This window comes from Pleurodeles waltl, chromosome 7, assembly GCF_031143425.1.
Source record: "Pleurodeles waltl isolate 20211129_DDA chromosome 7, aPleWal1.hap1.20221129, whole genome shotgun sequence".
NCBI classification, from domain to species: Eukaryota; Metazoa; Chordata; class Amphibia; order Caudata; family Salamandridae; genus Pleurodeles; species Pleurodeles waltl.
Window position 1 is genome coordinate 1,439,121,446 of NC_090446.1, and position 22,748 is coordinate 1,439,144,193.

Genomic DNA, 22,748 nt, shown 5'->3' on the forward strand with positions numbered 1-22,748 from the left:
AACATGAAAAAAAAAAAATTATCCCTGGTGTCTAGTGGTTTTCTGCTCCCAGGCCTAAAAATAATTTGACCCCCCTGGGGAGCGGCCTTTGCCCAAGGGCCTGCTCCCCTTATGAGCAAGTATGAAAAACAAAATAATCCCTGGTGTCTAGTGGTTTCTGCCCCCCTTGTAGGCAGATCGCAAGACCGATCTGCCCCAGCGGGGGCAGAAATGGCCTAATAATAATTTGCCCCCCGGGAGTGACCCTTGCCTAAGGGGTCAGTCCCCAAACATAAAAAAAAAAAAAAAAAATTATCCATGGTGTCTAATAATTTTAGGCCGATCTGCCCCGGGGGGGGGGGAGGCGTTGTCAGAAATGGCCTAGAAATAATTTGCCCCCCTAGGGAGCAGCACTTGCCTAAGGGGCCGCTTCCCTTATTTGAAATACAAAAAATAAATAATTCCTTTGCATTGCGATCGGGCAGCAGAAATGCTCAGAGAGACATGAAAGGAGAGGAAAGGCCTTTCCTCTCCTTTCATACCTCTCTGCCCCCTCCACGTGATCGGAGGAGAAATGCTTTTTGGCAGCGTGGGAGGGGGCGGGGTGGAAGGGGAAGCGATTCACCTTCCATCTCTGCCCAGGGGAGGTGGGTGCTCGGCCATCTGGGGGAGCACTAGTGCTCCTCCCGGGGGCCCATAGCAGGACGAGCTGGTCTCGTCTAAGGCGAGACCAGCTCGTCCGCGACACCCTAGGGGTTAAGTTTGCACCTGGTTACCATCAGATCCAAGTCGATGGTAATAGCATTTCCTACTTGCACTTTAAAAAAAATGCTATGTACATGTGGTTAGATAATCGCAAACAGGATTTTCGATTTCCTATTTTGATAATAGCAAAATGCAATGTCTACTCGGTAGAAATTGCATTTTGTGACGCTGCATAGGCCTTTGGAAATTAGAAAAGACAGTTTTTTATTTCTTAACTTCCTGAAATTGCGATTTGGTCCGTTAAGAAATGCAAAATCCTTTCCTACATATAAGTGCAAGGGCCAGATTTACAGGGCCCTGGCGCCTCCTTGCACCATATTAGCATCATTATTTTTTACACTAATGTGGCTCAACGAGGCAAAAATCACCGCACCACATTTACAAAGTAACACAACGGATGCATTGCACCACTTTGTGACACATTGCGCTACATTATGCCTGCACCAGGCATAATGTATGCAAGGGGGGCTTCTGGCGTTAGGAGGCCCGCAATCTACAAGATTTCATTGCACCATTTTAGGTGTCATTTTTAACTCCTGCTCAAAGCAGGCATTGAAAGGACCCACCCATTTAAATCAATGGGCCTACTTGCACTTTTTCTACACTAGCATCAAAATTTGTGATGCTAGTGGAGCAAAGCGCCACAATAGCGTCAATAAGTTTGACACTATTGGCCTAACATGCGCCATGGTGCGCTGTATTATAAATACTGCACACCAGTGGTGTCATAAGGTGGCAGAGTAGTGATGCACCAGACTCTTGTAAATCTGGGCCTAAGTATCTATATATAGCACTGGTAGCTCTAAATTGCTTAGAAAATCTGTTATCTGTTTTGTGTCCCCCATCAGCTGTTTCTGCAGTTTGGCATAATGATCGTTAAGTTGCCTATATGCCATTTCTTCTATTTCGTTTTGTACCAAATTCATCTCTGAGAAAGATTATCTATTTTTTTGTTGCTTTTGTTATAAGAAAAGGTAACAGCCTGCAATTTTCTCACTAGTGTTCCAAAATGTTTGCTTCACTTTAAACTTCTCTTATTCTATCCTTGCTGTCCTTTGTCTATTTTCATCCTATTTCACTCTACATTCATGTGGTATTGTTGTGTTTTAATTTGCCATATTTATTTAATCAGGTATCGAATCTCCCATTGTACATGCTCATTTTTTCCTCTGGCTCTAAGCATAAGTATATTGAATTATTAGCTCTTCAAATAGGCTTTCAGCAGTTTATTATTGGTTTTACAGCTTTACTACAAAAAATTACTTTACTAAAGCTCCTGAGCTTACAAAAGGTTTCTCAGAGTACAACAAGTTTGGCATGTCATGGTGTTGTGCCATGTTCTAATCTCCACATGTTCCACCTCATAGTGTCTGCCCTGCAGAGGAACTCCCCTTTGAAGATGGCTCTGTGGATCTGGTCTTATCTTCAGCGGCTGTGCACTATTTCAATATTGATAAGTTCATTACAGAAGTTAACCGAGTCCTTAAACCTTGCGGTTGTATGGCCTTCCTGACCTACACCCAGTATTTGGAAGTCCATGCAAAGGATTGTTCTGACCAGCTGACTGCCATCTATAATGAGGTGAGAAGTCAACACACACAAAAGGAGGAAGTCTTGATGTATTTCAAGTTGTCCAAGCATTGAGAAAGTGTGCCATTATCACTTCTGCAAACTCCATGTAGTGGATTGCTAATATGAAAGAGTGTATAGATAAAGACAATGGAAGGAATTAACTGGGCATAAAGCAAAACAAAAAAAAATACTTTCTATTGTTAACGTCAATAATTCCTTCAAACAATAGCTAACTATTTTATCTGCCCTCAATCTTTCCATTTCATTTTTTTGCTATTTTTGACAGTTCATGTGCCGTCCCATTCTCATTGCTTCCTAACCAACAATCACTAAGTATAACCTTTGTAAGAAAGTGCTTTCTGTGCAATCTCCTCATTTATTGCGTACTGGTGTTGCTGCCTTTTTAAAGCTGCACACAATAGCACTGCTGTCGAGGCCTCAGTCTCTGTTGTCTGGCCACTAAATCATGGTATATTTGGCTAATTCTCAACTGACTTTATATTAATGTCATGGTATATGGTGCAGGAAAATACATCCATAGCATGGGAAGCATGTTCCCTGTGGACATGCAGTTCCTATTCTGCCATCCCCTAAAGTGACAAAAAAAAAACATAGCGGCAGGCATACTTCTGCAGCTCACTAAACCTGCGGGAAAACCTTTTAAAATAACCTCTTTTTAGAAAAAGTCCTAGTCAATGGTGAACTGTAATTCCTGATTAAGGGTTTATATTTTCTTGGCTCTTGTTCCCTTAAATTGTTTATGATATATATCTGTACTTCCCTTTTCTGAATCTTTGTCATTTGGTGTCATTTTGCTGATTAATTTTTTTTCTACCTTTACAAATTGGTTGTAGGATGTGTATTGTGTCCTGACATTTCAATTTTTTTGTTACTGATAAATACATGCTAGCTTCTGTCTGTCATAGCTACCATGGGGTGAGCCTAACTTTAAAATATTGAAACTGATTTTTACCTCACCTCATTTGTGGTCCTATTTTTTGTGGTCGACTCCTATCCACCCAAATCAATAATTCACTTGCTTACAACCACTCATTTGTTCTGCATAATGTCACAATACAGGGGATGGCTTCTCTGCACTCTTCTTATGTGGATGGTGTCAATGTTTTTCCTCATCTCTCCTTCTATGAAGGGACATTTATTGCGAATATTTTATGTTCCTATTATGCAAAAAAACAAATTGTTGTCTCTTGCTTCTACTTCATGCCGTTTATGAAGTGTTTCAAACAATGTATCAAGCGTGGCAGGCAATTCTTTATGGATGACCATCACAATGTACGTATTCCATTCTGAAAAGCTGCAGTTGGGTGATGTCTGTCACTTTCTAGGCTGCAGTTTAAAAATTAATTAGAAGGCACTGAAACAGAAGTGTTACGGAAGGTGGCCTGTCTCTTCATTGTAAGGTGGAAACTAGTGGACATTATTGGGAAGGGTTTGAGACTGGGAGCACCCTTTAATTTCACATTCACATACCCCTATGATTCCTATGTGAGGGCTGCCATCCCCATTCTGGAGTCCTCAACTTCCGGTTCAGTAGATATACACTCATGCATTCCTAATTTGAAATAATCTTTTTTGGGTAAGAATACATTTGTCAGGTCACAAAACTGGGCCTCTGTAAGAAATTGGGTTGTTAGTTGAGGGGTTGACTATGAACTGGGAACAATCATAATATTTTCTAGAGTGAACAACTAAATTTACTGAATTAAACTCGACCTCTAACCATTGGTAGCGCAGGCACAGAGCAGACAGGCTTAATTTAGAGGCAATGTGCAAAATATTTATTCAGTACCAAATCACTAATAATGAAAGAACACATCATAATAACAATCTGAAACCAATTTAGAAAGATAGAGTAAAATGTATTTAATAAAATGACACTAAAATGAGAAAAATCCAATAGGGGAACCAGAGATATGAATTTTTAAAGTCTAAATAAAAGTAATGCTAAAAAGTGTGAAGGGCCAGCTGTGGTCAACTGGCTGTTGTAGTCTGGGACTCAGAGATGATTTCAGGCTGACCAGCATGGAGTGTGGCTTAGATGCAGGGCCCACATTTGACTCGGTCGAAGGACATGCCGTAAGCCTTAGTCTCAAAAATGGAAGTACAAAATCTTCAGTGGGGCAAGGCAGCAGGCTATAACTAATGAGGGCTCCACTAAGTCAGATGGCTGTTGGGCAAGGTCCCAGTGAAGTTACTGGTCTGTGGAGGTAAAGTTCAGAGCAGGAAAAAATTTAGTTTTGCACCCTGGTAAGGTGCCTCACTGGTCAGATACTTTTGGGGTCTTTGCCTAGGCAACATTTCTTAGCTTGCATTAGTGGCCTTTTGGAGCATGGATCTTTCCAGCAGTCAAGGCTGTAGACTGTAGCCAAAGATGGCTCCACAAAGACTGATACCCTCTCCACAAGATCCAGCGGCAAAGGATTTGTGGTTGCAAAAAAGTTCCTGTGAGAAATTGGGTTGTTGGTTGAATAGAGTAGTCAGGCATAACTTAGAGGTATGTGTAAAGTATTTATGCAGCACACAAACAGTAATAAGGTAAAAACACCACACAAGAGAAACATCACACCAATTTAGAAAAATGTAGTACATTTTAATAAATGATTTCACACAAAATCAACAAAAATCCAAATAGTACAATTGGAGTTCTGCATTTTAAATGTTTAAGGAAAAAATAGCACATATCAATCAAAGTGCCAACCATGGCCAGCTATTTTCATGAGATCAGGTTAATGTAAAAAAAATACAGCCAACTATGATGGAGCATGAGTCGGATACAGAAAGTGAATTAGGCCCAGTCAGTGCTTACTTTCAGACATAGAAGAAATTTTGTGGAAACATGTTGTAAGGCGCTAAAGTTCTGAGGGACAAAGCTGCAGGCAGTGTCCAAAGAGGAGACGTCATCGCCGAAGAGCCACTGGATGAAGTTTTGGTAAAGATTTCTACGTTCAAAGGTAATGTCTTTTCTGGAAGGAAAAAATATTCAGAGTGAGGGGGCAGAAAGCAGTAGCCGGCAAGAGTTCAAAGACCCCGGATGTGCCCTTGGTGAAGGTTTTGCTACTGCTGAGAAGAATGTAGTGGGAGCTGCTGTGTCTGGTCACCTTGAGCAAATAGACAAGCAGGTTGTTCCTGATCTTCCCTCAGATCTCAGAACAGTTTTTAGCTAAACAATTTAAAAGAAGTCCCAAGATATAGGAATGGAGGGGCAGCACTTGGGGGTTCAGGACTCATTCAGGGTGGGCCTAGGTATGGGTTCAAGATGGCTGGAGACTTTTCTGTCCCTATGGCTCTGATCAAGAGGCTGGACAACTAGCCCTTAGAGTCACTCTGGTGGTCCAAGATTCAAGCGATGAAACAGGGCTCAATCAGCATAACAGACCTCTTAGAGATCAAGGCAGGCTCTAGGCAGCCAAGCAGTCCAGAACGTGAACTAAAGAGTGGGTCTGAGGGTCCTATTTTTATATCTGGGGCCTTCTTTAAAGTAGAGAATTCCCTTTGATGTGCTTGAAGATTCCTGGCTCCCCTGCATGGCTCCAGGCTGGCTACAGAAACAATGCAAGAGTGACAAGTCCTTTATGTGAAGGCAGAGAACAAACAATTCATTTGCACCTGTCCAGCTCTCCGTCTCATACTGACAGTTGTTGGCTCATCCAGGCACACATAATCCCTTGATTGAGTAGCTAGACTCAGTCATGTGGCCTAAGGCAGGCAACAGGTACCAAATAGTTAGTACAGGAAAATGCCAACTTTCTAAAACCAGAATTTTAAAAATTGAAACTTAATATCTGACTTTACCATTAAAAATGATTTTTTATTACAATTTCTCAGACACCAAACATTAAATGTTGTTAGCACATAGTTAATGTAATAACGAAATCCTATTGTTATCCTAAGGGAGTGTTCAGCATTTAAAGCCAAGGGTCTCATGACCTCAGGAACAGCACTTAGAGGTCAGGACTCACTCTATCAGAGGCCACCAGCATGGACCAACTCAGGTCCAGTTGGAGGTGGTCAGCTGAGAATCTTCAGGAAAGAACTCTTCTATGACATTGTGTCCAAATGGCTTGAACAGGAGGTTAGTGGTATGACCCTTGGAGTACATTTCTTTGTCCTGGGTACAAGAGGGAGCAGGCGCAGTCCTTCAGAACTACTCTCAATTCTCAGACAGCAGGTTCAGTCCCCTTCTGATGTTCCTCACATCCAGTGGTGTTTTGAGTAGGGTACTGCGGATGACACATTTACATCTGGCACCAACTTGTAGGTTGAGGTAAATCCTGGCTCCTCCCTAACCAAACGCAGAAATATTCCCAGACCCTACCCACTTTGCAGCAATTCCTGTGTGCCCTACTGGAAAAATCCCTCAGTGGCACACTTAACTTTAATGCAAGAGGGGGCAACCCTTCTCTCCTTTGCACCGCCTGTGTGCCTACACCAATGGTGTGGCTTGAAGAAAGAGTAGCTCCTCCTCTTCAGTTTTCTTCAAACCATTCATGGGGGAAGCTCCATCCTCACTGGGATTGGTGCCTGGCACACTGTAGGAACAAAAGATTGGGCCTCTGCAGGTGTCACCTGACATCGCCCTGTAACAGGGGAAGTCTCTTTGAATTAAAATAGGTCCCAGGGCACTGCACAAATGGGCATACAGTCAGAGGTACAGAAAACATCTCTTCACACACGTCTTTGCCTCTGCTCTGGGTGCAGTCTTCACACCTCACTCAGGCCTTGAGCACTCTGAGGGCTGCAGTAGGAGGGTAATACAAATTAACCTCCAGACACTGTAAGCAGGAAATAGTTAACTTTCTAAAAGTACCTCTTCCTTAGTATTTATTTATTTATTCAATATCTGGTTTCACTAGCGAATTTGGGCTTTTGATATTATTCTAAACATTTCTTTCATGATGTTTATCTCTGCTTCCTAGACGAAGATAGCAGCATTATTCAATTCAATATTGCACCGCAATGTATCTCTGTGGAACAGCCAGTCTTTCTGGAGTGAAAATAGCTTTTGGTTGATAGTCATTGTAAGGACATGTTTACCATTACATTTCTACATGTCCTACTTTTTAATTACCACGCACCCTGCATTATGTGCTTCAAGGTCTACTTTGGGGTGACTTAATATTAATTAAAAGAAATGTTTAGATCTATCAAAAGGGTTTATATTCAGAGGCTGAATTGTGGCTTTTAAACTGTACAGCCAGGCTATATTGGAAGGCCCGAAGCCATGTTTGCACTGCCACTGTAGTGGATGGAACGATAGTTGCTGCAACCCACTAGTGGCGTTTAACTTACAAGGCCTTCAACACGGTGTACCATATACTAGAGACTTATTTGTCAGTTAAATATGGTAGTTAGGGTTGTGCTAAGTCAACCATGTTTAAAGGGGTAGCACAGTCACCTTATATCGTTTAGCAAGGAGACAGTGCACAGAGTTCTAAAAACCGGCATACACAAATAGGGAAAAGATCTGGGGGTACACCATACAAACAATGACTGTTTACTAGAGCTTTCTACATACTTTTGAAGTCATTGAACACCAAGAAGGTTGTCAATGTATCATAAAGGGTACGATTAGGAACAGGCTTAAAGTACTTTGAGATTAATCATGCTTTCAAATCCAGATACATCGGGATTGTTGATAGGCATGGTATCAAATCGTTGGTGCCAGTGTTTCCTAGATGCTGGATCTGCTGTGACATGATTCAAACTCTTTATCCACACTTTCAAGGCACTATATAACACTGACCCAGCATACCACAACAATCACATCTGCTTTCACAAATCTTGCAGACACCTCGGCTCATCCGGACTGCTAGTTGCACACATCCCACGCATATGGAAAACCAGATTCGACAGTCAAGACTTCTCCTACATAATTCCTAAAGCATGGAATCACCTGCTGCCATGCATAATGACCTGGTGCTGCACATGAGCCTTGTTTGACCTGAAATGCCTTAGGGTGGTCAACCCTAACTTTTTGCCTGCCTCCCTCCACTTTTTGGACCCTGTTTTGCTGGCTTTTGGACTCTGCGCACTTTACCACTGCTAACCAGTGCTAAAGTGCATATGCTCTCTCCCTTTTTAAACATGGTAACTTTGGATTATACCTGATTGGACTATTTAATTTACTTATAAGTCCCTAGTAATGTGCACTATATGTGCCTAGGGCCTGTACATTAAATGCTACTAGTGGGCCGGCAGCACTGGTTGTGCCACCCACTTAAGTAGCCCCCTTAACCTTGTCTCAGGCTTGCCATTGCAAGGCCTGTGTGTGTAGTTTCACTGCCACTTCGACTTGGCATTTAAAAGTACTTGCCAAGCCTAGAACTCCCCTTTTTCTACATATAAGTCACCCCTAATGTGTGCCCTAGGTAACTCCACGAGCAGGGTGCTGTGTAGGTAAAAGGCAGGACATGTACCTGTGTAGTTATATGTCCTGGTAGTGTAAAACTCCTAAATTTGTTTTTACACTACTGTGAGGCCTGCTCCCTTCATAGGCTAACATTGGGGCTGCCCTCATACATTGTTGAAGTGGCAGCTGCTGATCTGAAATGAGCAGGAAGGTCATTTTTAGTATGGCAAGAATGGTAATACAAAATCCTGCTGACTGGTGAAGTCAGATTTAATATTACTATTCTAGAAATGCCACTTTTAGAAAGTGAGCATTTCTTTGCACTTAAATCTTTCTTTGCCTTACAATCCACGCCTGGCTGGGCTTGGTTGACAGCTCCTTGTGCATTCACTCACACACACCCCAAACACAGGGTACTCAGCCTCACTTGCATACATCTGCATTTTGAACGGGTCTTCCTGGGATGGGAGGGTGGAGGGCCTGCTCTCACACAAAGGACTGCCACACCCCCTACTGGGAGCCTGGCAGGCAGGATTGAACTGAAAGGGGACCTGGTGCACTTCTTAGCCACTCTTTGAAGTCTCCCCCACTTCAAAGGCACAGTTGGAAATAAAACAGGGCCTCTGCCCTACCTCATCAGACACTTGCTGGAGAAGAAACCTGAACCAGAAACTAAATCCTGCCAAGAAGAACTGCCTGGCTGCTCAAAGGACTCACCTGTCTGCTTTCTACAAAGGACTGCTGCCTTGCTGTTGGCCTGCTGCCTTGCTGAGCTCTTGTCTGGCTGTGAAAGTGCTCTCCAAGGGCTTGGATAGAGCTTGCCTCCTGTTCCCTGAAGTCTCAGGACCAAAAAGACTTCTCTTTTTCACTTGGACGCTCCGTGCGCCGAACTTTTAGACGCACAGCTTGTTCCACGGCGAGAATACGCCGCACACCGACGCTGATCGACGCAACGCCTTCGGGACGACCGGAACTTCAACGCACGGCCTCGCAAGGACAACGCCGCCCGACCTCCAGAGGAGAAATCGACGCAACACCTGCCGTGAGAGCGAAACTTCGCCGCGCAGCCCCGCAGAACGACGCGCAGCCGGAAAACAAGCAGGAGCATCCACGCACAGACCAGGGACATCTGGTAATCCCCGCGATCCACAGAAAGAGAATGTCAGCGCGCCGGAAAACGACGCACAACTTCCCCGCGTGAAAAATAACAACGCAAGTCCGTGTGTGCTGGGGAGAAATCGACGCACACACCATTTTTCCACGTATCTCTTCTTCTGTGGCCCTCTGAGGAGATTTTCCACTCTAAACCAGGTACTTTGTGCTTGAAAGAGACTTTGTTTGCTTTTTACAGACTTAAGACACTTTATATCACTTTTCAGTGATAGCTCTACAAATTCACATTGCAACTTTATTCGTTTTGACCTACAATTATCCTGATAAATATTATATATTTTTCTAAACACTGTGTGGTGTATTTTTGTGGTGCTATATGGTGGTATTGTATGATTCATTGCACAAATACTTTACACATTGCCTTCTAAGTTAATCCTGACTGCTCGTGCCAAGCTACCAGAGGGTGGACACAGGCTAATTTTGGATTGTGTGTGACTTACCCTGACTAGAGTGAGGGTTCTTGCTTGGGCAGAGGGTAACCTGACTGCCAACCAAAAACCCCATTTCTAACAAGCCTCCTCTTCAGTTCTTGAATTCTGCAAGAAGCTGAAGACCTGGCTTTTGGAGGAGCCCCACTAGGTTTTAGGTGTGCTTAGCCTCACAACTGCTCAGCACCAGGACACCTTTGCAGGTCATACTAGGCTCTACAAGCATAACATAACATTTTGGTTAAAGGCCCTATCAGTTTAGCACCAACATTCACATGCACAGATTAGTTAAACTCAATGCAAACTACAACACTGTACATGTATCACTTTCTCTTGTCACCTTTCCTAAAATCCTATTCCCTATCACAAGGGTTCAGCTACTTCACCAGTGTCAATAGTGGGAGGCATTAGACTGGATCCTGTGGTTCTCTCAGATACAGAAACACAGATGCCCCACTATCTGAGGCCGTTGAGAAGTATTAGTAAACCAAAACATATAAATATAAATATGTTTTCTAAGATTTTTTTCTAAGATTAATTAATTGTTTAACATGCATGGGTTGTTAACCGTATGCACATTGTTAATTAATGTTGGCCTTTATAAATGAGGCTACTTTCTTGGGTGAGATTGCAACCACTTTTTTGTCTATAACACAAGCAGTTTCAGTACTATAATGACAATGTCTTAACTAACCTAATTCACTTCTCTATTTAGTTCTACATTCACTTAGTTTTTAGACCAGCCCCAAGGTATAAAAACACACCATAGTTTAAAATATTTACAAAAATTGAATCCACAGTTTAAATTATTTATTGAAAATGTAAGACAAACTTGCTAGTTAACCAACTATAAACATCATATGATTATTATATACTCCAATGGCTAACTTTTCAAAGTTTAGAAAACACAATACACCCATTAAACAATTTACTCTCACAAAGTTGATACCACTTCCTATAAAAACCTTAATCCAAAAATTCTTTTGATTTAGCAAATCAATTCTATGTTGCTGCACATCACCATTAATCCCCTCTAAAACAACGCCAGGTGGAGACACGTGTGCTACTGTCTTTGATATAGAAAGAAGGCTTTTTTCTTCCCTGTAACTAAGCATTATCAGTTGCCCTTGACTTCAAGCTCAGTAACACATTTAGTAACTTTTCTCATGAATCTCGTTACTAATCAATAAAATCGTTTTTGAATCCTTGCACATCTTTGGAATTAAAAGGTAAAATAGGTTCATTCATTTATAAAACAGATGGCCGAATTCAAGAAAAGTGGTGCGACATCCAATGCAGTGCCACATTTGTTGTGCCCCATAACACCACCATGTATGTACCATATTTAAGATACAGCGCACCGTGGCTGTGTTAGGAACAACAGAGTCAACATTTTTTACGTAATTGTGGTGCTTTGCTCCACTAGCGTCCAAAATTCTGACGCCAGTGGAGCAAAGTGCAAGGAGGCCCATTGATTCCAATGAGTGCGTCCTTTTAACTTGTAGATTTCATTGCACCATTTTTGCGGGCCTCCTTGCGCTGGAACACCCCCTTCACATACATTATGCATGGAGCATGCATAATGTGGTGAAAATGGTTACAAACTGGCGCGGCACAGCATTTTTGGCAATCCAATGCCACATAAGAGTCAGAAAAATTACACTAATTTGGTGTTAGATGGCGCAAGGCCATCCTTGAATTTGGGCCAGAGTGAGTAATGTGTTCTTTAAAACAGTGTAGGCAGTTTAGTTTTTATATGTGGGCAATGAAAGAAACAACTTAATGGTATTTGATTATTTGCCAGGCCTCTATAAAACATGTGTGACTAACAGTAAGGGGAGTTTTACCTGGGCATTTGAATTGCTCTGGCTTTAGACATTAAGGCCCATATTTATGGAGAACTGACGTAGGGCAGTGCCGCAAGACTTCTTGCACTATGATAATGTGAAACAGCAAGAATGCACTGTAATTATGAAATATGGTAATTCCTGACCTCTACCCCTCCAGTGGGCACGATTGGCTGCTTAGCACCAATGCAGGCAGCCTTGCTCCATGGTGCAAGGGTGTCTGCATTGCATGCAGGATTGTTTTTGTGCAGGAAGGTGTCATAGGTGGATTCTTGCTCTAGGCAAGACTGCTGGTTTAACGGTGACAGAACTTATGTTTGTAGGCGACTATGCCAATCCTACAACAAGTCACAACTGTCGTCCCAACCCTTCCGGCTCACAAGCAGCACCTTACCAAAAACTCAAACAGTAAAAGGTGATTTACGCATGGACTCTAGAGTGTGACATCTCAGGGAGTGTCGTGGTTAAACAGAAATTACCCCTTTCTCATAATAACAACATTTCTCAATCAAACACAGGCAACGAAGAAGATGCAGTAAAGTTTCAATAGGTTTTATTTAGCAAAACTGCATTCTGCGATAAGTTGCATGGGCTGCAATGATTAGGATAATGAACAGTGCAAGAAACAGAATGGTAAAGACAAGAGTCATTAATGCAAAGACCCCCACCATCTTGCAATAACATGAAAAGACATGAAGTGTGAAATATGTCCTAATGCCCTAGCATGATAGGCCTAACTTCTAATCTAAAAGAGAGCTAGGTATGTTAAACGTAATCTGCCAATGCCATGTCCATGAGAAGAGCCCCCAACCCTCGTTACCTAGGAATAAGGTCTCTTGCTCAGACTCCGTAGGGACTCTAAGACTGGGTCAGCGTCAAGGCGACATGCTGCATCGATAGCAGCAATGGCACCTGGTCAGAATCCCTCTGGCTATCTGTTTAAGTGAGGAGTATTTATACAGCTCTGCTAGGACCCCTGACGTAGGTCTGTTCCTCAACAATAGATAACAAGACACGCTTGGGTCAGTAATTTATATAAACAATTCCCTCGAAAACGTGAAAGGGAAAGTACCTAAAGTGAACACCTACAGTTTGTTTATCTTTGTTGCTTGATATTGACGCCTTAGCGCAGTGGCACCGATAACACAAACTAAAATATGGGCCTAACTAAAAACAAGGAAGCCATCTTAAAAGATTTAATTAAATAAATGCGCTAAAACAGAGCACGCTAAGTAGGGTAAAAGTGACTAGGTGACTGGGGCACGAGTCTGCAAGCCAAAGGCAGAGCTAACTCCTGTAACCCATTAAAACAAACTAGGATTCACTACAAAGGGACACCTTCCTGCACAAAGCAATCCTGAGAGGCATTTTCCTCTTTCCATGTGTGCTGCTAATGCAGCGCACATTGAAAGATGAAAAAACAAGGAGAAATGTGAAGATTTCTTCTTGTTACGCCTGCTCTGGGGAGGCGTAAGGTTTTGGTGCTGCTGCAGGTTTACCTGATTAAATAAATTTGGGGCAGTGTCAAAATCCATGGGTGTTGCATGGGGAAACCCACTGCAACACCCATGTAACTCCTCCTTGGCACAGGGTAAGGCAATTTGGCGACTTGTGCTGGTTTGTCATACTCATTATGTATGAGGCCATGCAAAGGTATGCAAAGTGGCTTTGCGTGGCCTCATGGATGTGGCTGAAAGACTTGCCCCATCGGAGTGTTAAAAAAATTGAAGTTCCTGCGGCGCAAGCCTCTCATAAAAATATCCCTAAATTTTTACATAGTTCTGACATGGAAATAAGGAAAACTGGGACACTGTTCCTTTTTGATTAATTTGTGGCCTCTCCTCCCTTGCATTACTCATATGCAATCTGTTTTCAACACAGCAGAGCTCTTAAAGAATCTCTCCCTAAGGATGATTTGTTTTTTTTGGATTAGAGTTTCATACCAAAGTAGATAGTGTGGGAAACTACATTAGGCTGTTTCTTTCATGAAAATTAATTCTAACAAAGATTTGCTATGCTAACCTTAAGGCTTCTATGCAATGTATGGATAATCAACATGCAAGATCTGCACAAAAACAAACCTCAGGGTATTTTCAAGTAATTACTTGGGCTCTTTTGATGTTTCAGAGAACAAAGGCAAATCCAGTTAACTATGGCTCACCTAGCAGCTGAGCTAATGAGGGGTCAGGGGGATTACTGCAACCTCTGATTTGTAGTGCTGTTCCCAGGTGCCCCTTATCCAGTGTCCAATAAAATCAAGCTAATTGCATACATACGCTTATACTTTTATGTAATTTTATGATTGTTTGCTATCCATAAGGATATTTGACTAGTAGTGTCTTTACGGATGCCGAGTCTCAGAATATAAAAAAGATAGGCTAGGACTGTCCTTTCTTTTTATGTGCAGAGATTCTGCAGTCGTCAAGATTTTGCTGGTAAAATATATTTTTGAATAGCAAACAATCAAAAACTTACAAAAAGGTTTACGTTTACCTTTGTGAGTCAGGCCGTTAGTATTTTATTCCATCTCATTTTGTGGCATCTCGTGGATGGCATGATAGATAATCAGCTGGGTTTCCTCGTGTTGGTGTGTATGTGATGTCAAAAAGATGTTAATGTAGTTGGAGAATTCATTTTTCAATTCATGGGGGTCGTTACATAAGGCACTTTTGAAAAGCTGAATGAGAGGTTTGTGGTCAGCCATACTCAGGAGTGGCCTCAGTGGAAATACATATGGTCTGTTGTAGCTTCACAGCACTGCAATGACTGTTTTCTCTGTATGAGAACATCTCTGCTGTAATTTGGTTGCATATGTCACCTGAACCCCCTGTTGATTGTTTTGTTGCTAAAGCAAGACTACTTTCAGTTCCGTGGGGCTATCATCAATAGGCAGAAGTTTATCGTAATTATAAAATGTCATGGTTGTCTCAGATGATAAGGCATTCTTGGCTCTCTTGAAAGTCACCACTTGTTCATCTAGCCATGCCCATGGAGTGTCTGCTTTCAAGAGATTCCACAGAGATTTTGTGAGTGTTGTCACATTCTAAATAAATCTTCAACAGTACCTTCCCCCGAAAACTCCTAAAATATTCTGAGGTGGCACAGGTATTTTGATGTCTCATACCTTTAATCTGGATATGAGCACTACTGCTCCCAAGAATAATCAAATAAGAGCAAATTCATATTTCTGCCTGTTGCTTGTTGACAATGACATTCTTCAATGTTAGCCTTGTGTACCAGGATGTCATCACTAATATCTAGCACTTCAAGTCCTGACAGTACATTTTGAATGTTTTGCTGAAAATCCCCCTGCCATACTAAGATGCCAAAACTGAGCCATTTATATCTTCTCAAAGTGACATGGATTGAAAATGTTGTGATATACTTACAATCCTTATGCAGCCTCAGCTAATGATACCCTGCATCCACATCAATATTTGAAAACCATTAAACTGCATTGACTTCTGTGACAATGTCATGGTTGGTGTAAGATGATCCTTTCTTTTTATCGCTTTGTTTGATATGTACATATTTATGTATATCCTCACCTTGCCAGGTTGTTTTAGTTTTCTTTCTACGACTGGGTGAATCCCATGGTGTGGATCCTTCCACCTTCTCAATAATGCCCACATTTTCATGTACTTTTAGTGTTTTTGACTAGTTCTATTACTGTTATTTTACGTTAGGACTTCCTTTCCTCTTGAACACATCAGTATACTCAGCACGCGTTCCACGTCAACTCTGTGTACATCAAGCCAAAGGGGATTAGATAGAGGGACAGATATGAGATAAATATTCTCATCTCTCACCAATATCTAAATGAGACACAGAGACTTTTCCATGTCATCTACCTGGAACATTTTTTGGACTGGACACTATGCATTGACCTCTTTCTTAAAGATCCTTTTTACTGCTGGGCAAATGGCACACTGTAGGAGGCTAGTCTGGTTTCTAGTAGGCACCTAAGTTACTTACACCTTATACCAGGTCCAGTTATCCCTTATTAGTGAAATGTGGACAGCGTCTAGAAGGCAGGCTCTCTAGGGTAGTGTGGAGGAGCAGCTAAGGCCTAACTAGGAGACATGCAAAGCTCTTGCAACCCCAGTGTAGTCACACAGTACTCACACACATGAAAGAAAATACTCAGTGTTACAAATATAAAAATACTTTATTTTGGTGACACAAATGCCAAAAGTACCATAGAGACTATACTCCCTTAGGAGGTTAGTTATTCACAAATTATGTACACTAGTATTCAGAAATAGCTGTGAAAACAGCTAGAAAACAGTGCAAATCGTGAAAATCACAATAGTTAAAAATGGGCCTAGGGGCACACAAACCATTTACTAAGAAAGTGGAATGTGAAAGCGGTTTCCCACCTAGGCAAGTGTAGTGTGTATAGGGGTGCTGGGAGTATTAGAAAGTATTAGAAAGCACCAAAGGTAAGTAATAGAACCCACTCCAGAGCCCAGGAAAGCAAGAGTAAATCACAGTAGCTTTCCTAGAACACACAAGAACACGAGAAAGAAGATTATGCAAGAACCAGAAGAGACTGTAAGACACCAACAATAGATTCTTGGACCTGAAGACCTGTGGAAGAAGGGGACCAAGTCCAAGAAGCACAGAAGAGTACAGGAGCCCCTGCTAACCCGGATGAAGGTGCAAAAGAAGACCCACCGTTGAAGAATAGTCAGTACTGCACCCAAGAAGACAGATGCAGGTTCCTGGTTAGTGCAGATGATGTCCCACGCCGGATGGATGATTGTATTCTGGTTTGTGTCGCTGTATTTCACTAACAATCCTTAGCACATGCAAAGCTCGTGGTGAGCAGAAAATGGTGCTGCCCGGGACCAGGAGGGACCTGGTAGACTCTACCCAGGAGGGGGAGTCAGAGGGGACTCTCAGCAGCTCAGAGAGCCCTCAGAAGACTAGCAGCACACACAGGAGTCCCACAGCATAGGGACAAAGAAGGTGCAAAAAGAGGCCCATGCAGCACTACAACAAAGGGTCCACACTGCCAAAGAACCACACAGGAAGCTGTGCATTGCAGCACAGAGTGCTGGGGCTGGAGCTGCATGGTGCATGAAGAACTTTGTGGAAGGATGCCAACAAGCCTTGGCAACTGCATAACACAGTGCATGGGGGTACTATCTTGCTTAGGGAGGCAAGCTCTTACCTCCACCAAAGTTGGACAGTAGGACATCAGGACCATCGGGACCACTTCAATCCACCACCTGTGATGCTGGACCCATGCACCTTGTCAGGAGAGGGGACTGACGCCACTGGGTGTCACTGCAGAGAGTTGACTGCTGAAGCAGGGGAGTGACTCCTTCACTCCAAAGGAGATTTCTTCGTTCTTCTTGTGCAGGCTGAAGACAGGCTGTCCTCTGAGGATGCACAACCGGGAAACAATTGTAGGTGCAGGCAGGAGCTGAAGATACAATGTTGCAAAAGTTGGCTTTGCTTCTTTGTTGCAGTTTGTTGAGTTCCTGGAGGGTCCAGATGCAGTTTCTTTGGTAAGAAGGTGAAGTAAAGGATGCAGAGGATTCCTGCTGGAGTCTTGCAATCCCAATTTGAAGAACCACCCAAGAGAGAGACCATGAATAGCCTTGAAAGGGGGATTGGTCAGCTAAACAGGTAAGCACCTATCATGGGAGGGCCCTGACGTCACCTGCTGGCATTGGCCACTCAGATGCTCCCAGAGTTCCTTGCCAACTTGAAATCCAAGATGGCAAAACCCAGGTACCCTCTGGAGGAGCTCTGAGCACCATCCCTCGGGTGGTGATGGACAGGGGACTGGTCACTCCCCTTTTCCTTGTCTAGTTTTGTGCCAGAGCAGGGACAAGCGGTCCCTTAACCGCTGTAGACTGGATTCTGCAAGGAGGGCACCAAATGTGCCCTTCAAAGCATTTACAGTGGTTTGGGGAGGCTCCCAAGCCTGTAACACCTATTTCCAAAGGGAGAGGGTGTAAATCCTATGTTCTGCCTTCCTGGTCTTGAGCTCCTCGAGCAACAGGAGGGCAGAAACCTCCCTGAGAGGAGGCAGCAGCTAGAGCTGCCTGGAAAACCTCAGAAGCTTTCCAGAAGGCTGGAATGGCAGGCAGTATTGGGGGTCCTCTAAGGAGCCACTAGAGTACATGGAATCATACAAGAAATGTTGGCAAAAGCTTTGGGGTATGATTCCAACATGTTTGATACCAAACATGCCTATGTTCAGAGTTACCATGATGTAGCTGGACAAGTGACCTATGTCCAGTACACGCGTAAAATGGCATTCAAGCAGTCACGAAGTTGGGGAAAATGGTCCTGGAGGCTGTGGGGGCACCTCTGCTAGTTCAGAAGTGCCCGTATACACAGGTACTATGCACCCTGCCCTCAGGGCTGGAGGGCCTGCTATAGGGGTGAGTTATAAGTGATCTGGTGCAGTGCAAATGGCAGTGAAAGGGTGCATGCACCTTTTCACGCAGGGTGCAATGGCAGTCCTGCAGAAGCCTTTGCAGGGGTTCCCTATGGGTGGCAAAAGAAATGCTGCAGCCCATAGGGATCCCCTGGGACCCCAATGCCCTGAGTATCCAGGTACCATAAACTAGGGACTTCTAAAGGGGCACCAGTATGCCACTTTTGGGTGAAATAATGGGTTACCAGTATGCAGTGACAACATTTAGAGGAGAGAGCATAATCAATGGGGTCCTGGTTAGCAGGATCCCAGTGAACCCAGTCAAACACACTGACATCAGGCAGAAAATGGGGGTAACCAAGGCAAAAAGAGGGTACGTTCCTACACACACCATAGCCAATCGGGTCTTTCTTTCTGTTGGGCTGGTGTTGGCTGTATTGGGTGGGTACTTTCTGCCTGGGGGGCATGTCTTGCTTGCATATTTTCTTTCTGGATGTTAATCTCATTTTACCTTGTCACCGTATAGTAGGATTTCTCTTTTCAGTTGCAGTGAATGTTATTTTGCCTAACTCACAGGCTTTTCAGGCAGCTCTTAGGGGTCCCTGTTGTGCTGGGCATATAATACGTTTTTCGTAAACAGGGTTTGATTGAGCACTAAAATCTCCATTCAATGCAGTCACAGAAGCCTTATAATACTTTTCTTGGCCTGTGTTGAGCAGCGTGAGAATCATTTGTGAACTTCTTCCACTGACAGAATTAATAGTTGAGACCTTTTTGTGGTGGGGCCTATCTCTGTAGTAGTCTCAAGTAATTTGCAATCTAGAATTTCAGCATGAGGCCACTGAATACAGGACTGACAACATCTTCAGTGTTGGAATGGTCATGGTGGAATTTAGAAGCATGCCTGCAGGGCTGTGTTATGCCTGGCTGAGGAAAAATTGCAAAACAATCCATCATGGTGCTTACATGTCTGGTTTCTTGATGTGCAATGTCCCAAAAATACAGCAAATAATTATTGCACTTTCCATACTTTTTATTTTTCACATATATGCAGTTTTTCCTATTTGCTTTGATATTTTTTGTTTACATATAGATGTTCAATGAAAGAAAATAAAGGTTACAGGGATGCTACAGTTAAGAAATAGAATTAAAAGAGCCATAGAACTTGACTTAAAAAAACAAACGTTACATGGATGTTATAGTTAGGCTCACATTTTAAACGTACCAAACCATAGAAATTCACCAGTTATAGTTAGAGTTATCTCAAGTAACTTGAACTCTTGCACTGTTTCTCCCTCAAAAATGTAGTGCAAATATTAGATTGATATTATCAAGGATGTTATCAAAGGTATAATGAGTACTGCAATTTGTGGTGTAGTTAGCAGTGCAATGCGGAGCACAAGTTATAGTTACCTTTTTAATTTTCACCAGATCCACTGCGAATCGCAGCAACATTTTTTTGTAATTCTTTTTTTGTGGAACTTGGCTGAAGCCAAGTCCCAACATGGCTGCCAAAACTTCCTTGTTGAAGTGTTGGCAGCCAATCATATCTCAGCACGAGATTGGGAGGGGTTGCAAATCCTTTGCGTCCCTATATATACAAAATATGCAAAATTGGATTTCCCAAAAATTACTGAACAGATTTACACCAAATAACATAAAGGACTCTTTCTGGACCAAAAGCTACCTTTCTGCCAAATTTGGTGTATTTCCGTCCAGTGGTTTGGGCACTATCTCTGATCAAAATCCTCATGGATAAATGAATGGGGAAAATGCGTTTTGGGGACCCCCCCTTTTTCCTTTTTCTCAACCCATGCTTAATGGATTACCCTGAAACTTTACAGACAGCAGTTGAAGTGAAGTGAATGTCATATTTTCTTAGAAAATTTAGTGAGGATTATTATATTTCTATATATATCTATGTATATATACATATCTATATATATCTATATATATACACATATATATATAGATATATATAGATATATAAATAAGTAAATAAAGACTCTGGTCCAGGTTCACCACACCAGATTGCCAGGGTCATATATACATTTTTATTTGTAATAGTTTAAAATGAGCCTTGTTTCAATATTTCCCCATGTACACTACGTACAAGAAGCATTTTACTACTTTTTTTCCTGCCCAGTGCAAAGTAATGGAAAGCATCCACAGTCGTAGTACTAAACAGCTCCTCCTGCTGGTACCATTGTCTTACTGCACCCAGACTACAGCAGACTTGTTACTCTGTGTCTAGGCAGGTGCTGGCCAGCTGATCAGAACTCCCCACATTCAACACATGGGGTGATATCGTCTGGCAACTGTGTCGAACTACTAATCACATGCCGGGCCCATTTATTTACAGATAGTCCTGATATAGACAGGCTTGACCTATTAGAAAGATGAAAACATTTGATACATGCACAACTCCAAGATCACATTAATGCTCCTGTACAACTGTCATTCTGGATTCAGATCATGCTGCAGCAGAGATATAGCTATCTTACACATCATAAATAATGCCTTTGTGCCCACAGGTGAAGCTAACCCTGCATTCTGATATTGCTGGACATTTTATCTGCCTCTGACACAGGCAACCATACCACTCCCACCCACCTATTTGATACATGTGCGAGGCTACATGGATCTCCCCCCGCTTTTACCCTCCACCCCTGTGTCTCTTTAGACTTAATACTGCTGCAGTGTTAATTAAATGATATATTTTATGAAATATATTGCTTCCAAATATTCTATGGGAAGCATTGTCTCCTGCAGGCAACATCATCACTACACCAGCATGCAGGAGGAGTCGCCCCACAATACTGTGAATGAGGCTGAGTGAGCCGACATGTGCTAGCGGGGAGGAAAACAAGATGGTTACCAAGAGCACTTTGGTATGCTGAAAAAGAATACAAAGACGTGGGTAGGAGCTTGTGGGAAAGAAATGCCGTGTACGAAGCCACACTCAGTCACAGAAAAAAGGTAAGGGAAGAACCCTTACACTATGACACACACATCATATTCTCACAATACATAGATCCAACCTCATACATAGCCAGGGCCACTTAAATTATGTGAATGTGCAACTACAGTGTTTTTGCATAATTATATATTTGCTGCATTTGCCATATATAATCCATCATCTGCTGTATCAGCTGAAGATTTTAACACAAAAATGGTTTCTAGCTGTAAATGCTCAAAGGTTTCTAAAAACAAAGCAACATGTTCATGCACAGTAGGAGTTCCTTTGCAAGGGTTAACTGGTCACATTTCTATTGCTTAGTCCTATATTTGGGTGTTAAACTGTTACTAATGAGGTGCACCCAATGCTCGGTATTAACCAAACAATGTTGACAAAACAATGAACTCATATTATCACAAATTGTGCATGCCAAATAATTTGTCTTCTCATAATGCATAATTTACTCAATCCTGCCTTATAATTTGGCCCGCCTCTGCTGCGTAATTCCAATGGCCCTGTACATAGCCCACCAACAACCACACAACCTCAAGAACATATGTTCAACATCATGCTTATTAAATCTCGCTCTGGGGTGCTCCATACCAATCATCAAAGACGACATTACCTATCACAAGCTTCACGTTCTCTTCACTGCAGAAATATGATTCACCCTGACTCCTCCCACATCCTACACCTTCTTCCAACAGACGCAGCATCCATCATACAGACTGTGCACATAAGAAAGGAGGAGACCTACACCCTACGAAAGCAAGTAGCACTCAACTCTATAGACCTGCTAGCATGCCATTCCCCTCTCTCTGCAAATCATATGTTACATCACACCTACAGGCCTCAGGAGCACAACAAGGACTTCATTGATGAATTTTCAAATCTCTTCTACAACTCATCCATCCAATACACCCACACCAACTACTTGGGTGACTTCAACCTTCCAGATAACATAATTTTCAAAACAAATAAGAACCTCATCAACACATTCAATGTTTTACTGCATGTCAGCAATCCAAACACTTCAAAGGCCACATCCTTTACCTTAAATTCTCAAAATCATGAATTATCCAATGCAAGCTACCCATAACCTTAGACTGAAACAACCTCTTTGTCATCATTGTCTCACTGCTCAGCATCCAACCAACAAACTGAGATCAACTCAAAAGAGAACAACAAACCTTTACATTCTTCAAAGACTCCATAGACAACTTTGTGTTCAAACTCGTCTCTCACCAATACCAACTCT

The 22,748-nt window shown here is 42.4% G+C and overlaps 1 protein-coding gene across 1 annotated transcript in view; it reads left to right on the forward strand.

Annotated features, from left to right (window-relative positions):
* Positions 1 to 22,748, forward strand: part of LOC138247431 (putative methyltransferase DDB_G0268948) — a 153,183-nt gene that overhangs the window by 66,753 nt on the left and 63,682 nt on the right. The window contains exon 4 of the mRNA XM_069202062.1: positions 2,112 to 2,325. Coding sequence (XP_069058163.1) covers positions 2,112 to 2,325 — 214 coding nt within the window. The remainder of the gene's footprint in view (positions 1 to 2,111; positions 2,326 to 22,748) is intronic.